At 47.9% G+C, this 17,716-nt stretch overlaps 1 protein-coding gene across 1 annotated transcript; it reads left to right on the top strand.

Moving 5' to 3' along the window:
* The first annotated feature begins 3,556 nt into the window (after positions 1-3,556).
* On the top strand, positions 3,557-12,420 carry si:dkeyp-72e1.6 (transmembrane protein 238-like). The gene is made up of 2 exons (XM_028812587.2): positions 3,557-4,494; positions 12,163-12,420. The coding sequence occupies exon 1, from the start codon at positions 3,986-3,988 to the stop codon at positions 4,484-4,486; it is 501 nt and encodes a 166-aa protein (XP_028668420.1). The 5' UTR covers positions 3,557-3,985; the 3' UTR covers positions 4,487-4,494; positions 12,163-12,420.
* Positions 12,421-17,716: the final 5,296 nt, after the last annotated feature.

Below are 17,716 nucleotides of genomic sequence, written 5' to 3'. Positions count from 1 at the left end.
TGTCTGCGTGTAAAAGTAAAAGGCAAATTTGAATCTCATAGGGTTAGAGAAATCTCGGAAGTGAATGGTGATGGTGGCTGGAAGCATTTGGCACATTGCCACAATTTCTGCCGCGCCACCATAAATTATGGAAGTATTCATGTAGTCAGCGTATTGTTGAGCAGCCTGTATGACTAAGAACAACGCTCTGTCGTGCGTACCCCATGGTCTTAGAGTTGGCGGGCGGGACTCTGTGAGTTGGTGGGCGGGGCTCTGTCATGCATATCCCATGGTCTTAGAGTTGGTGGGCGGGGCTCTGTCATGCGTACCCCATGGTCTTTGAGTTGGCGGGCGGGACTCTGTGAGTTGGTGGGCGGGGCTCTGTCATGCATATCCCATGGTCTTTGAGTTGGCGGGCGGGACTCTGTGAGTTGGTGGGCGGGGCTCTGTCATGCATATCCCATGGTCTTAGAGTTGGTGGGCGGGGCTTTATCATGCGTACCCTGTGGTCCTAGAGTTGGTGGGCGGGGCTCTGTGAGTTGGTGGGCAGGGCTCTGTCGTGCATATCCCATGGTCTTAGAGTTGGCGGGCGGGACTCTGTGAGTTGGTGGGCGGGGCTCTGTCGTGCATATCCCATGGTCTTAGAGTTGGTGGGCGGGGCTCTGTAAGTTGGTGGGCGGGGCTCTGTCGTGCATATCCCATGGTCTTAGAGTTGGCGGGCGGGACTCTGTGAGTTGGTGGGCGGGGCTCTGTCGTGCATATCCCATGGTCTTAGAGTTGGTGGGCGGGGCTCTGTCGTGTGTTTCCCATGGTCTTAGAGTTGGCAGGCGGGGCTTTATCATGCGTACTCTGTGGTCCTAGAGTTGGTGGGCGGGGCTCTGTCGTGCATATCCCATGGTCTTAGAGTTGGTGAGTGGGGCTCTGTGAGTTGGCGGGCGTGGCTCTGTCGTGCGTATCCCATGGTCTCTGTCTTGCGTGCCATGGTCAGCTGCTTAGTGAATTATGTATATAGATGATTTAGATAGGAATATAAGGAACCAGCTGGTGAGGTTTGCAGATGATACCAAGATAGGTACAGTAGATTAGCAGATAATTTGGAATCCGTTATATAATCACAGAAGGACTTGGACAGCAGACAGGCTTGAGCAGATGAAATGTAATGTCAGTAAATGTAAATTATTACACATAGGAAGTAAAAATGTTAGGTTTGTATACACAATGGGTGGTTGGAAAATCGATAGTCCACCTCATGAGAAGAATTTAGGAGTTGTAGTGGACTCTAAGCTATCGACTTCCAGACAGTGTTCAGAAGCCATTAAGAAGGCTAACAGACTGTCAGGTTATATAGCGCCTTGATGTGTGCAGTACAAGTCACAGGAGGTGACGCTCAGGCTTTATAACACTCTGGTGAGGCCTCATCTGGAGTCCTGGGTGCAGTTTTGGTCTCCAGGCTACAAAAAGGACATAGCAGCACAAGAGAAGGTCCAGAGAAGAGCAACCAGAGGGGATGAGTTAGGAGGAAAGAGTCAAAGAGCTGAGCTTTTACAGTTTAAGCAAAAGAAGATGAAGAGGAGACCTGACTGAAGTGTTTAAAATGATGAAGGGAATTAGTCCAGTGGGTCGAGACGGTGACTTTAAAATGAGCTCATCAAGAACACGGGGACACAGTTAGAAACATGTGAAGGTGAGGACACAATTAAGGGAGCAAATCCCCCAGAAAACGGCAAAGCAATAAAATCAGGAGAAGAGAGAGTCACCCGTTTAAAAGTAAGGCAACAGCAGACACATTGCTGATGAATCTCACACTTGGGCACTTTGTGAATGTGGAATAATAAAATAAGAAGATGTAAAGGCGACCTGATGAAGCAACGAGAGCAACCAGCCGTCTCCTCAGCAGCTGGAGCCCCTCAGAGTGAGCATCGGGCACAAGGCAGGAGCAAACCCTGGATGGGTGTGGGGGTGGGGGCGTCCATCGCAGGGCGAAGTCACAAACACACCTGGGGGGGGGGGGGGGGGGATTGGATTGTGACCTGAGCACAACCCGTTGGGCCACAGCTAAGGGGCTGCCAGGAAGAATGGAGTAAACTGGCCAAATGCAGGTGGGCAAAGCTTGTAGGGACCCCCCAAAAAGGGTCAAATCTGCCAAAAGGACTTCTGCCGAGCAGTGAATGAGGGGTCTGAGTTCTCCCGTCAATGAGAGATTTCACTTTTTTTTGGTTTTTAAGAAATTTGCAGCCCTTTCCGGTGTGTCACAGGTGCTCACTTTGCAGATGTATGCATTTAAAACATTCAAGTGTGCAGACAGTGAAGGGGGTCTCAGTGCTGAATCCGCTGTATTTGCAGTAGCTCTGTAATAATAAATAATAATTCTATACATTTCTATTGCGCCTTTATACCCCTCAGAGTGATTTACATGGGGGGGGGGGGGGGGGGGGGGGGGGGGCACTTCACCCACCAGTAATGTTTTGTATCCACCTGGATTTTGGTGCCAGTATGCCCACCACACATGAGCTGTTAGGTGCTGAAGGGGTGAGAGAGACAGAGAATGATTAGGGGGCTGAATGACCGGGCTATGGTGGGCAGTTTAGCCAGGACACTGGGATACTCCCTGCTCTTTATGAAGGATGCCCAGGGGTCTTTTATGACCACAGAGAATCAGGATGGCGCCATTTTGACAGCACAGTGCCCCCCTGGCACTGCACTGGGGGGCATTGGGGTCCACATTCAAACCGCAGGGTTAACGCCCCCTGCTGGTCTCACCAATATCTCTTCCAGCAGCAACCCGAGCTTTTCCTAGTTGGTCTCCCACCCAAGTGCTGGCCGACCCCAAACGTGCTTAGCCACAGGTGGGTGACCTGATCTGAAGCGCGGGTGGGCTGGCTGCATGGGATCAATGACCTGATTCTCTGAATTGAAACGTTTGAAAGTTCCATCCAAGTTTTTATTAAACTTTCCGGGAGTCATCCGGGACATTTCTGGGTTTTTCAGCACCTGCGATGGTCACGTGGGGTGGGAGGGCTTTACACCAATCCCGCGACCAACTCATTAAAACGATGGAGTTTCCGCGACTATTAAAGGGAGGGGGCACCCATCGCCCCCCTCCACCCTCTCGAACCCCCTTCCCAAGCACTGGGGGCTCGCGCCGAAACTGAAAGCGAGAAACGCCGCGCTGCACTAAATGATCCTGAGTTAAACGGACGATCAGCTCTCTGTGTCACTCGGGGGTCTTTGGGGGTCTTGATTGTCCATCCCAATTCCTTTTTTTTTCATTATCTATTTATTTATTTGTCCTGGTCACAGTTCTCCGTCTCCATGGACCCTTCAGTGGTGAGGGTCGTTAGAAATGGTCTGCTCCACCGCTAAGTCGCCTACACATCCCAATAAATGACATGAATTGAAGTTACTCACGTGATTATCCTTATGCCCCAAATGAATCAACTTGAACGCCCCCCACTACCCCCCCATAAGGCTTGAGGGGGGCGCCTCTCGTCGTCACGCGCTTTGAATTGTGTCGCCCGAGGCGGACGGACGCGCGCACGCGTGTGTTTGTGTGTTACGCTCAGGTGACATTAGCTTGTGACGTGGTGTCGCCACAGGTATAGCTCTTAGGCGACAGGTGAGCCGCACGCAGGTAAACGCAGAGCGCCTTGTCGCACAAAGGGACAAACAACGCGCTCGTTTCACAACAAAACCGTGGAGGCGAAAGTCCAGGTGGGGCGAGGCAGGCGCTCAGGTGAGGCTTCACCGTCACCTTCCCCATCCGACAGTCGGCTCGTTCGGGACTCCAGCGATCTTCTGCATTTGGACACCTTTGGCGTGCGACTTGGCCGCGTGAACCGTACGGCTGGGACAGCGACTGGCCTTTACCGACTGACGGTCGGATTTGGGTGACCCCGACTTTTGTGGTCACCTTCTCTCCTGCTCAGCTCACACTCGCCGGCTGTTGGCTCCCATGCCGCCCACCTCCCCGGCCGGGCTCTGACGGAACGGACACCCCCCGCTGGCCATGGAGGTCAATCGGACGGGACTCGGGCGTTGTGTCTGCGCCTTCTGGCTGGCGGTGGCCTTTGACGTGCTGGGCCTCGTTGTGCTCCTCGTGGGGGTCTTCGCCAACCTCTACTTCTACGACTTTCTCATCTACGCCGGCGCCATCATCATCTTCCTCAGCCTCATCTGGTGGGTGTTCTGGTACACGGGCAACATCGAAGTGCCTCCCGCGCTCCTCGAGGACGACGTGGGGCTGAAGAAAAAGGAGCGCGGCGTGGCGGGGGTCATCCGGAGACTTTCTAGCCGCCTTTCCAGCGGATTCCAGTCCACCTTCAGCAGGAGGAAGAACGACCAGCGAGCCCCCAAAAGGACTGCCCTTGGCTCGCAGTGGAGCTCGCCAGGGGACGTGCCCTTGGCGGCGACGGGCGGTGAAGTGCACACGGTGTCTGCTGCGATCGACGGCGGGGGGCATCTGAGCATCGCGGGACATTCCGGTGCCACTCAGACCTCGGCCATATAGAGCCACAGGTGAGGAAGGGGGGGCGGGGTCGCCATCTAGGTCAGTCACTGCAGTGGGGCAGGAGGAGAGGTGACGGGTCACACCAAGGGGCACCTAACAGTGAGGGGCAAACTGGTGGGCGCGCTGCGGGGCACAGCGAGTAGAGGATAGCGGGTCGCAAGGTGAGGATAACAAACGGGGGCTGCATTCATCTTAGGTCTGGCATTTGAACCCACCCGTGCCAGCCACAATGAGCCACCGGTGACAACGACATGTCTGTGTGACGACTTGGAGGGCAGGAGCTACGCAAATAAGACCCAAACGAAAGTAAATACTGTCAGACCTCCCGTACTCAATATTTGCTTTTGTCTCAGTGAGAGTGCGCGCTGCAGAGACCTTGGCGTCTTATTTGATTTCTTGTTAATCATTAAGCGTCATGGAGGGGCGCGCGCAACGCCGCTGGGCATCCTTAACCGTTTGGTGCGCCGACCAGGGAAGGACGGAGAGCTGCGACATTCCGGGGGCTGAGAAGACCCCTCCCAGTCTGCACACTTTACTGGGGTGGTGGGAAAATGACATGAAAAACACAAATGAAAGACATAAGTTTTAAAACAAAGAAAAATAAATATACTGGGGTTGGGGAATCAGACGCTGGTGAGGTGAATTTTACAGAGGACGGAGAAAGCACTGAGACCAGGGCCGGATTTTCCTATAGGCTAACTAGGCTTCAGCCTAGGGCCTCAAGATCAAGAGGGGCCTACATTCAAATTGTTAGCAAAATTTTATTATCTCTCATGTAATTTACAAACTTAAAAATGGAAGGTGAAAGGGCCTCATAAGTGGAATAGCCTAGGGCCTCTTTTCATATAAGTCCGGCCCTGACTGAGACGCTGCTTTTACAAATCCCATACCAAATTGCATATAACTGAGACATATCAATTTCCTTTGTCATTTCAACAGATGGCGCATCACACACTTTAACAATGCTTTCACGAAGCCCATACCAAATACCAGATAACAGAGACATATTGTATGCATTACATTTGTCATTCCACTATATAGCACATCACAAACATTTGTAGTAATACAATCATTGCAGGGCGGCACGGTGGCGCAGTGGGTAGCGCTGCTGCCTCACAGTTGGGAGATCTGGGGACCTGGGTTCGATTCCCAGGTCCTCCCTGCATGGAGTTTGCATGTTCTCCCCGTGTCTGCGTGGGTTTCCTCCGGGGGCTCCGGTTTCCTCCCACAGTCCAAAGACATGCTGGTTAGGTGGATTGGCGATTCTAAATTGGCCCTAGTGTGTGCTTGGTGTGTTTGTGTGTGTCCTGCAGTGGGTTGGCACCCTGCCCAGGATTGTTTCCTGCCTTGTGCCCTGTGTTGGCTGGGATTGACTCCAGCAGACCCCCGTGACCCTGTGTTTGGATTCAGCGGGTTGGAAAATGGATGGATGGACAATCATTGCATTTTTCATTCCAACAGATGGTGTATCAGAAACATTTGTAGTTATTAAATGCATTACATTTGTCATTCCAACAGAGGGCACATAACAAACATTTATTGTAATAAAATTCATTGCATTTTTTATTCCAACAGATGGTGGATCAGAAACATTTGTAGTTATTAAATGCATTACATTTGTCATTCCAACAGATGGCACATCACACCCATTTGTGGTAATGTATTTTATTATGAGAAGGTCCTTGCTGAACGGGGTGTGCTTAAACCTGGTCGGGTTTAAACATTTGCCTGCACTTCATAGACGTCACAAGCTTGGGTCCTGCCAAGTTCCATGTTAGAAAGGAAAGATGAAGAAGGGAACTGATGAAAACTGCACATTAATGCCCCTCAGTTTACCTGAGAGTGTCCATTTGAGACCAATAACCCTTCCACTACCTTAACCTTAACCACAGTGTAACCTGGCGTGTTGCCCTCAGAGTTGCTTGTAGCCTGAAAACTCTCAATAGCATCATAATACGAAGGGGGGGGGGGGGGGGTGTTGACAGCTGTGGATTAGGGGCGGAGCTAAACATGTGATGGACTTGGTGACCTACTGTGTATGTTGCTTTGGTTGTGTGTTTACTGGAATTTTGAACCCGTGTTCTATTTTTTGACTTTGTTTGCCCACAGATTGGTTTGCTGGCAGCTCCTTTGTGCCTGTTGTGCTCTTCAGAGCTTCATAATGAGACACAGCTTCTTCTTCTTCTTCTTCTTCCATAGCTAGTCCCATTTTTATATGGTGTTGATATTTTTTGACCAATGGAGGTCTCGGTGTGATGTTTACAGCCAAATGCCTTTCTTGATGCCAACCCTCCCCACTTATCCAAGGTCTGGGACGCCGTGACGCTAGGTTCATAGTGTAGATGGGGCATGTCTATGGAAATCAACCTTTTTTTTTGTATTTTATATAAAGATTCGGTGTTGCTTTTATGTCTAGCCGGGGTGTACCTCCCCCTAGTGGGCATTTTTGGAAGTGCATAGGAGCGTATTGGGGTTTTATGTAGTGTGGGACTCCTAGTCCACGAGATTCTCTCAAACTTGAACTTTATTGCCAGGCACCATCGTTGCTGGGAATTTCTCTTGGAGTTACGTCCACAAACATAAGAAGGTGTGTAGAATTAAACAGCACAATGTCCAATACTGGAGGCCATCACAGGATTACAGAAGAAATTTGACAAACGCGAGGAGACCACTCAGTCCCTCAAGCTGTCCCAAGACACCTCAGATACGAACAGTAAACTCAGAACTGTGAGACCCTGTGAGTCTAACTTGAGGTATCTGACCTGGTGGTAAATTGGAGGGGTGCACTTACTTTTTGTTTAAAGGGTGGAATGGACTACAAACTGTTAAGGTGGGCCTTGTTACGTCACCTTTATGCACAGATGTTATTTCAGTGAAGATCAAATCATGATATGTCCACAAACCTTAAACAAAAAAAAAAGAAATACAGTTCCATGGGGTGCACTTACTTTTTCACATGACTCTACTTATACATTGTGACCAGTAGGGGGTGCCATTGATCCCCAAACCCCAGACCCAATAATACCCAACAAAGTCAAATAATGGATTTTTAACCCACCAAGCACAGTCCAGAATGAAGCAGAGCTGATAATCACACAAACTCTTTCTTCTCCTGCGGCCTTCAGTTGTCGCCCACTCTGACACCCCGCTGGACCCCGGATGGCTTCCAGTGGCCCAGCATGATTAGTGGGGAGCACTTCTGGGTTATCTGAGAACCACGGCAGTCCTCCCCCTTGTGGCGCCTGGGGACCCTGACAGGACTCCACTTTCCCATGAGCCCCTGCGGCTGGCCAAGCTGGGACGCCTCCAGTAGACCACTGGAACTCCATGCCCTGGCATCTTCCAACTTGGCAAGGGGTCGTCCAGCTGGGATGCCGTTCCGTCCTTCATGGGCACTCAAGACGTCCAGCATCTCCATTATGGACTGAGCACTCGCGCTATCATCACGGCCTCCACGTTTATGCAATGCACAACTCTTTGATTTTATTGCTGACATGATCACACGTTATATAAATGAGAAGCGCAGTGGAGTCATGGGGGATTAAAGGTTTAAGTGTGAGTGCCAGCTGTTATTCTTTATGTAATTCCATTCTGGAACATAATAGTAAAAGAAATGTGCCGAGTGTTGGCTAATGTCCATCTGCATTTTGTAACTCTAAAGCTCGGACCCCCGCGCACACACCCGGGTCAGGAGGTGCCCACACGGTGGCGCTCTGTGTGCAGGCCGTCCACCGTCAGGCCTTCTCCTTCATTTGCTGCTGACAGCGGACAACGAAAGGACAGCCGAAAGATTCAAAGACAGCTCGACTGTCAAAGTGCTGCGTATGTCCATCGGCCAGGAGCCATTTGTAAAGCCTGCAATCGCATCTGACCTACGAACTGAGAACAACCGGGGATGAGAGGAGGCCATTCAGTCCAAGAAGCCCATACAATACAGTTTATTTTTGTAGAGCCCAAAATCACACAAGGAGTGCCGCAGTAGGCTTTAACAGGCCCCCCCAACCGCCTCGACTCCCAAAAAAATCCTTGTAGGGAAAGGCAGTTCAAAGAGAGACCCCTTTGCAGGTTGGTTGGGCGTGCAGTGGGTGTCAATAAAAGGGGGTCAATACAACACAATACACAGAGCAGAACAAATCCTCAATACAATACAATAGAAATATTACAAGGACAAAGCAGAATTTAGCAGGAGATGATATCCCATACTGCGGTGGGTTGGCACCCTGCCCGGGATTGGTTCCTGCCTTGTGCCCTGTGTTGGCTGGGATTGGCTCCAGCAGACCCCCGTGACCCTGTGTTCGGATTCAGTGGGTTGGAAAATGGATGGATGGATGATATCCCATAATACAATTTGGATTTGTTCAGAGTCCTGGAGACTTCGGCCATAAAGCCGCCTCTCCCTATTGGCCATTCCACAGCTGAGTCAGCCAATCCGATGAAAGGACCCCTCTACCCGACGATTCCTGCAATCCTCCATCAGGCAGGCAGAACAACTTGGCAGGTGGGCAGTGGGCACCAAGTGCCACATCTGAGTACCGAGAAGAGAAACAGAACTGGTGAGGGTTAGTAACAAATTAGAACTCTCATATGCTGTGGTGGGCTGGCGCCCTGCCCGGGGTTTGTTTCCTGCCTTGCGCCCTGTGTTGGCTGGGATTGGCTCCAGCAGACCCTCGTGACCCTGTAGTTAGGATATGGATAATGGATGGATGGATGGAACTCTCATATGACTTGTGTTTTAGTGCTAATGACTAACAACAGAGATGCAGTCTGCACAGTTAATCAGCAGCTCTAGTCAGGGTGTGCTAAACTGACGTCGTGAGTCTTCAGCTGGGATTTGAAAGCTCAGACCGAAGGGGCATCTCTTATAGTAGCAGGCAGACCACTCCACAGTTTAGGGGCCCCCTGTAACTAAATCCTGCAGGGGATTCAGAGAGACCCCTACATCCTCCACACTTCATTCATTTTAAATTTGCCATTTTTACCCATCAGTCTTCACTCAGTAACCCATCATAACAAAGCGAGGACATGTGACCAGAAATGTCAGCACATTTACTAAAAACCCAAAGTTGAAACATCTCATTCCGGACCCGAGGATGTCACGTCTCACCCTTTACTGGTATCCAGAAGGCTGCCAGTCCAAACCCCCATTACTGCCAAAGGGGGGTCCTTTAACCCGCATTTGCTCCAGGGCCATCTTAATACATGGGCACGCAGTTGCCCGGGGGTCTTACGAGCATAGGGGCCCCATGCTAATCTATGCTGATTGGTTGTGTAGTTAGTTAGGGACCCGACTGCACTGCTTTGCCCGGGGGGGGGGGGTTTGGGGGGGGTATGCGGAAACAAAAAAATTCCTAAATTCCTAACACAAGAAATTGTATACGGTGAAATAAAGAACAAAAAAAAATGTTTGTGATGTGCCATCTGCTGTCCTTGAGTGTAATCTGACACAAACATAGCGGCCCCCCCACATCACGCCAACTGTCCTTTGCACCCGTGTCCATACTGCTGGTCAGTACCTGGAGACATCTAAGAGTGCAAACTCCACAGAGGAAATTGAAATAAAAAGAATAACTGGTAAAGGAGTTCTAGTGTTTACAGCTTTGGGGGGGGACGGTGTGTGTGTGTGGGGGTCCGGTGTGCGAAAATCCACATTTAGCGAATGCAGAATAAGAGCTGAAAATAAAACGGTCAGCAGATTCGACCAACAGATGCCAGGGTTGGGGTCAATTCAGCAATGGACTCAACAATTCCAATTCAAAGAAGGAAATGAAGTGGGAACTCAACAACAACAACTGGGAGCTGAACTGGAAATGAATGGGAATTTCAGGAAGTGGTGTTCAATTCAGGGAAAGGTCTGCCGGATTCCACTGCTTGCTGTTTCTGGGCCTTTACTGGGGATGACGTGTAGGGTGAATTACAAATACCAAGTGCTGTATGAAGACCAGTTGGTGAAGTGGAAGTCAGTGAAGCCGAGGATCCGTGAACAGCATGAGGACCACGGAGCTCACACACTGCCACCTTCACCAAAGTGACCCTTCATAAAGGTCAGTTAGCCAGTCAGTATACCCTCACACAGGGTCACGGGGGTCCGCTGGAGCCAGTCCCAGCCAGCACAGGGCTCAAGGCAGGAACAAACCCCGGGCAGGGTGCCAGCCCACCGCAGGGCACACACACACATCAAGCACACACTAGGGACAATTTAGGATCACCAATGCACCTAACCTGCATGTCTTTGGACTGTGGAAGGAAACGGGAGCACCCGGAGGAGAACCTGGGTCTCCTTACTGCGAGGCAGCAGTGCTACCCACTGCGCCACTGTGCCGCCCCTTCATAAAGGTCTTCCCAGAAATTCCAGATTTCTCAGCCATTTCCAGGTCTAATGTGTTAATATTACCCTCAAGAGTTCCTACGCAAGTCAGACCCTCCAAACAGTCCAAGACCACACACACAAAATGCAATCCAAGGTCAATCAAAATCAGACTCACAGCAAACCCCCAGTCACCTCGAGCCCCAATTGGCTTTCATTGATACTCACAGCCTGCGGTGGGTTGGCACCCTGCCCAGGATTGGTTCCTGCCTTGTGCCCTGTGTTGGCTGGGATTGGCTCCGGCAGACCCCCGTGACCCTGTGTTCGGATTCAGCGGGTTGGAAAATGGATGGATGGATGATATCCCATAATACAATTTGGATTTGTTCAGAGTCCTGGAGACTTCGGCCATCAAGCCACCTCTCCCTATTGGCCATTCCACAGCTGAGTCAGCCAATCCGATGAAAGGACCCCTCTACCCGACGATTCCTGCAATCCTCCATCAGGCAGGCAGAACAACTTGGCAGGTGGGCAGTGGGCACCAAGTGCCACCGAGAAGAGAAACAGAACTGGTGAGGGTTAGTAACAAATTAGAACTCTCATATGCTGCGGTGGGCTGAAATCCTGCCCAGGATTGGTTCCTGCCTTGCGCCCTGTGTTGGCTGGGATTGGCTCCAGCGGACCCCCGTGACCCTGTGTTCGAATTCAGCGGGTTGGAAAATGGATGGATGGATGGATAGTGATTTGTGAAATTGACACGCATAACGTATAAAACTTACCTTACTCTTGTATTTCCTTTATATGTTTTCAATTTCTGTGATTCATAATATTTAATGTACTGTGGACTGTTTAGCAAATCAAGTGCAATTATCTGAGAAAGTGACATTTATTTGAATTCAACTTTGTTTCCTGAAATTCCAATTCAATTCCAATTCCAATTCCAATTCCCTACCAATGTGTTCTCAATTCTGTTTGTGAGCGGCCCCAACCGTGTCTGACGCCACTCTGCACTGGGGGGGGGGGGGGGGGGGGTTTGGAGTGGGGGGGAGTAGTCCCAGGGAGTGTGTGGGGGTGGTTGAATGGGCCCTTTGGCACACCAGGACTGAACTTGAGACCCTGTGTTGGTTTCGGTTCTTTTGCGCCCCCTACTGTTCCCACTCTGAACTTGTCACATTTCGTTTTATACGCTGAGAGCGTACAGCGGGTGTCACCTCAAAGTCACACATTCACTTCCAGCTCTTTGTCCTCTCAGCTGCAGTGACCGATGGCGGCCTGTCGTCGTGCCCTCATTCTTCTCGTGCCCGCGTCTCTCTTCTCTACCCTCCCACACACACACACCCATATTTCATTTTTACTTTTCCTCCTTCTACAGGACCACCTTTGCCTTGTGACAGACGGACTTTACAGCCCAGCCAAAGATCACGGACAGAAAGCCAAGGAGAGAATCGGACTTTACCCGGATGGAGTAAATCACCTGGTGATGCCAACTCTGTTCTGCCAAACGCCCACCACAGGAGCACAATGAGCACAAAGTGATGGAGATGAGAGGAAAGGGGCCTGCAGGTTTATGTAAATCTGAAAATGTTTTGTAAAATAAAACTTATTACTTTTTTATAATAAGACATGGAATACATTTAAAAAAAATGAGATAAATGTTTAATGTCTTCTCTAAGAAGTGGGCACTGAAGGTGCTGTGGGACTGTGGGTACACAATTGGCATAAACACGGAGAGTAAAGGGGTGTGTAGAAGGTGATGTTCAAAGGGGTGTCCACTAGGGGTCAGTGATGGGGCCGCCGCTCTTTTTTAATATCAGGATAAGAAAATGAAGTAGAAGAAGAAGTCGGCCAGGCATGAAGAGGTCCCCAAACTGGGTGGAATGGCAGGTCACGGAGGGTCCGCATGGTCATCACAGAGAGACCCTGGCAGCACATGGGCCTGGGCACATTTGTGGTAAGTGAAGTTTGACACGTATTACAGTGGGTCCCTCAGGCCCCGTCACGCTTTCTTCCCACTTTCCTGGGTTGCAGATTTCATTTGAATTGGTCCGGTTTGCCATTTTTGCCCTTCATGCTGCACTCGTAACCCACGATGACAAAATGTTTTCAGAAACATCCGACGCCAAACTCTCTCCTTCCCAGAAGTGTTCAGCACCTTTGCTGTGGCCCTCCACATTGTGCCCGGGTGCCTCCTGTCTATTTGAATTCCCCTTGAGAAGTTTCTAGAACTTGGCTGGAGTCCACCTGTGCCAACCTGAATGGAGCTGGACATCACTGAGAAAGGCCCACCAGTCCCTGTGTGTAGAAAGGGCCCACAATTCACACTGCATGTCAGGACAAAGAAAACCGAGAGACAAAGTCTGAGGAACTCCCTGTAGACCACCGTGATCAGGTCATGGTGAGGCAGAGGATGAAATGTTTACTGAAGCTTTGAGTGTCTCCAGGACCCCCATGAATTGTGAAACAGGGGCGGTCTGGGTCCAGCAGGTGTGGACTACCGGGGCGCATCCAGCTGCCCTAACCCAACGCAGACGTGCAGAGACTCAAGTGCAGCAGCACACAACACACTTTATTTCCGCGGGGTGGCGCTTTCAATAGGACAATACAAATGAGCAAAAGCACCAAAGCCCAATTCTTTTCTTCTCTCTTTCCTCCTCTCCCAGCAGGCATTGCCCACCCCCTCCCGACTCTGGCTGCCCAAATAGCATGAGGCGGCTCCTTTTAGGCAGCTCCTGGGAGGGCTTCAGGTGGCTCATTAGCGTTACCTGGACACCCTCCACTTTGGCCAGGGGGTCGACTTCTGGAGGAAGAGAACAAAGCTGGCAAGAAGGAAAGAAAGAAAGAAAGAAAGAAAGAAAGAAAGAAAGAAAGAAAGAAAGAAAGAAAGATAAGGTGGTATATAATATATGATAGATAGATACAAATGAAAGGCACTATATAAGATAGATAGATAGATAGATAGATAGATAGATAGATAGATAGATAGATAGATAGATATGAAATGCACTATATAATAGACAGACAGATAGATGTGAAGGTGCTATATAATATAAGAAAGAAAGAAAGAAAGAAAGAAAGAAAGAAAGAAAGAAAGAAAGAAAGAAAGAAAGATAAGGTCGTATATAATATATGATAGATAGAAATGAAAGGCACTATATAATAGATAGATAGATAGATAGATAGATAGATAGATAGATAGATAGATAGATAGATAGATAGAAAATGAAAGGCACTATATAATAGATAGATAGATAGATAGATAGATAGATAGATAGATAGATAGATAGATAGATAGATAGAAAATGAAAGGCACTATATAATAGACAGATGTAAAAGGTGCTATATAAGAAAGAAAGAAAGAAAGAAAGAAAGAAAGAAAGAAAGAAAGAAAGATAAGGTGGTATATAATATATGATAGATAGAAATGAAAGGCACTATATAATAGATAGATAGATAGATAGATAGATAGATAGATAGATAGATAGATAGATAGATAGATAGATAGATAGATAGATAGATAGAAAATGAAAGGCACTATATAATAGATAGATAGATAGATAGATAGATAGATAGATAGATAGATAGATAGATAGATAGATAGATATGAAAGGCACTATATAATAGATAGATAGATAGAAAATGAAAGGCACTATATAATAGACAGATGTAAAAGGTGCTATATAAGAAAGAAAGAAAGAAAGAAAGAAAGAAAGAAAGAAAGAAAGATAAGGTGGTATATAATATATGATAGATAGAAATGAAAGGCACTATATAATAGATAGATAGATAGATAGATAGATAGATAGATAGATAGATAGATAGATAGAAAATGAAAGGCACTATATAATAGATAGATAGATAGATAGATAGATAGATAGATAGATAGATAGATATGAAAGGCACTATATAATAGATAGATAGATAGAAAATGAAAGGCACTATATAATAGACAGATGTAAAAGGTGCTATATAAGAAAGAAAGAAAGAAAGAAAGAAAGAAAGAAAGAAAGAAAGAAAGAAAGATAAGGTGGTATATAATATATGATAGATAGAAATGAAAGGCACTATATAATAGATAGATAGATAGATAGATGGATAGATAGATAGATAGATAGATAGATAGATAGATAGATAGATAGATAGATAGATAGAAAATGAAAGGCACTATATAATAGATAGATAGATAGATAGATAGATAGATAGATAGATAGATAGATAGATAGATAGATAGATAGATAGAAAATGAAAGGCACTATATAATAGATAGATAGATAGATAGATAGATAGATAGATAGATAGATAGATAGAAAATGAAAGGCACTATATAATAGACAGATGTAAAAGGTGCTATATAAGAAAGAAAGAAAGAAAGAAAGAAAGAAAGAAAGAAAGAAAGAAAGAAAGAAAGATGCCTGTGTAAAGGTACCCTGTTTAATTAAAGGGCTGACTTGAACCCCAGACTGTGGCCTGTCTCGTTGTGTCAAGGGCTTGGTGCTCAGTGACGCCCCCTAGTGTCCATCCCACTTAATTCTGTCTTCTCCTGATGAAACACTCAATCACAAACCTTGCTCTTTCCCTTATCAGTTTTATTCACTTCACAGCCTCCATTCCTTTTATGAACTTATTACACAGATTAAATTTGATGAGTTGTATGTGGTAATTTGTAAAGCCCACCCCAATACATCCTAAGCAGACGTCGTCCTCCCTTTCAGCTGTTCCTTCGTGCCGCCTCTTGGTCTCCGCTCACTCGGCTCTTTCACCCTCTCAGCTCGTCGTTCTTCTCTGGACTTTGTGAAGATACAAACTAAAGAAGAAGCCCAGGGTGCCACATTGAAGCCTACCCCTACCCCTAACCCTCACGTGTGACTTTTGGGTTTTAACTGCCATCACACACACACACACACACACACACACACACACACACACACACACACGTGTGTGCCATTCTGGTTATGAAATGCTGAGGTCTGCTCTTCACCAAAAGGTGAATTCCAGGAGCTGATAAGGATCTGCAGACCTCTGGACTCTAAGACAAAAAATGACTTTATAACTGAGTGCACTTGGCCAGCCGGCTTCACAGAAATGTTTCCCAATACATAAATGGGCCTTTTGCTGTGATTCACCCTGATGGGTCTCACTGGTGTGCTGCTCTCTGATAAACAGCACCGCTGTCACGTGGATGCAGCTGTCAGGGTTCAAACTCAGATCAGGACGGTGTCGGCTGACGTCTGCACTGATATTCCCGCCGCCTCTCCGGTTTTTCTCTTCCACATCCTAATTCCAGGTGGGCTTAAAGTGGAGAAGGACAAACAGACTGTCATGGCCTTTACTTCCCTATTGACACGTAGACTTGTCTCCTCAACTGGAAGAGTCCAAGGCCACCTCTGTTAAGTCAGAGGGTCACTGATATTCTTTACTATTTCAAATCGGAAAAATAAAACTTTTTAAACACCTGGCAGGGTCTAATCCAGCGTTTCTCAACCTTTAAGTATTTGCGACCCGAGTTTTCCTAACAGTTTTAATCGCGCCCCCTAAGGTTTTTTTGAAAGGAGCCCACTAATACCAATCTATTCTTTTTTATTTAATGATATATCATAGATGCATATTTTATTATACCTACTTAACGTTTATCGACATTTATCTAACTCTATATTTATTTTTCTAGTATCAGAGTGTAGTTTAAGTTCATTTGTTTTGGTTTCAATAGATGGATTTTTCATATTTTTGATTCTTGTTTTCTTTTTTTCATATCTTCGCACCCCCCTTTTTGTTACTTCGCACCTCCCTAGGGGGGCCCGCCCCACAGTTTCAGAACCACCGGTCTAATCAATAATAAACATTTATATTGGGGGGAAAATATTCTCTTCCATCTTTTCTACTCTTAAAGTTGCACTCTGGCTGTTGGCCTTCCCAAATTTCTCTTGTGTGTGTGTGTGGGGGGGGGGGGGGGGGGGGGGATTGAATGTAGTTTTCTTAATTTTGACTTATTTGTATGAAATGTTATTTGCTTTTAATAATTTCAATAAGAAAAAAAAAGATGAATGAAAATCCACAATGAGCCCGCCATCAAAGGCTTCCTTAATAAAGGGGGTGCGAGATGGAGCACAGCAGGACTGGGGAGGACGTTGTCTGGTGGTGTTGGGAGAACCACCTGCAGCTCAGCATCAGCAACACAAAAGGGAGAACCTCCAGTGTGCCAAAGATCCTCTGAGACTTGGCACCATGGGGCGGTGAGGCTGGCACAGAAATGGTGCAGAGCTACCTGGAGGTTCACATTTACAGCAAACTGGATTTGCCTGCACAAGAAGGGTTTGGAGACTCAGAACGTTTGATGTTCTACCGGACCGTGACAGCCAGTGTGCTGTTTTATGCTGTTAATTCAAGAGATGCACAAACGGTGAAACACGCTGGCAGCGGGTCAGGTCGGGGAGCCTGCACTGCTGCAGCACGTTGCCGCACCCACCACACGACGAAACAGCTCGAGATCCTGGTTGGCAACCCCCCAAGGCAGACACGCGGTCCAGTCCCACCCTCTGGAAATGACCATCTATCTGCCGCAGCAGCCAGGTGTTACGTGGGCGTCCCCTTGGTCTGGCCCAGCCACTCGGGTCCTCAAAAGTGAGGATAATCGCGTCACATGGCCGTAGTACCGTAACGGACACTCCCTCACAATGCAGGTCATGAGCCTCATTCGGGACTCCATGAACAACATAAAGTCAAACTGGAGGTACCCAAGGACCCTCCGAAGAGACACAGATGAAGGAGTCCAGTCTTCATCTTCATAAAATAACAATGAGAATGACGCGCTGCAGCACCTGAGCGGTGCGCGCCTTTACTGTCACAGCCGCTATGCACAAGCAGCTCAGTCGTGCGTTTACGTATTAGTGGGCGTGGCGGCCGCTATGCACAAGCAGCTCAGTCGTGCGTTT

The sequence above is a fragment of the Erpetoichthys calabaricus genome, chromosome 11 (assembly GCF_900747795.2).
Source record: "Erpetoichthys calabaricus chromosome 11, fErpCal1.3, whole genome shotgun sequence".
NCBI classification, from domain to species: domain Eukaryota; kingdom Metazoa; phylum Chordata; class Cladistia; order Polypteriformes; family Polypteridae; genus Erpetoichthys; species Erpetoichthys calabaricus.
The sequence above is the reverse complement of the archived record's forward strand: the minus strand, read 5'-3'. Positions and strand labels throughout refer to the sequence as shown.

Coding starts and splice junctions, on each gene's coding strand:
- si:dkeyp-72e1.6 (XM_028812587.2), top strand. CDS start 3,986: ATGGAGGTCAATCGGACGGGACTCGGGCGTTGTGTCTGCGCCTTCTGG.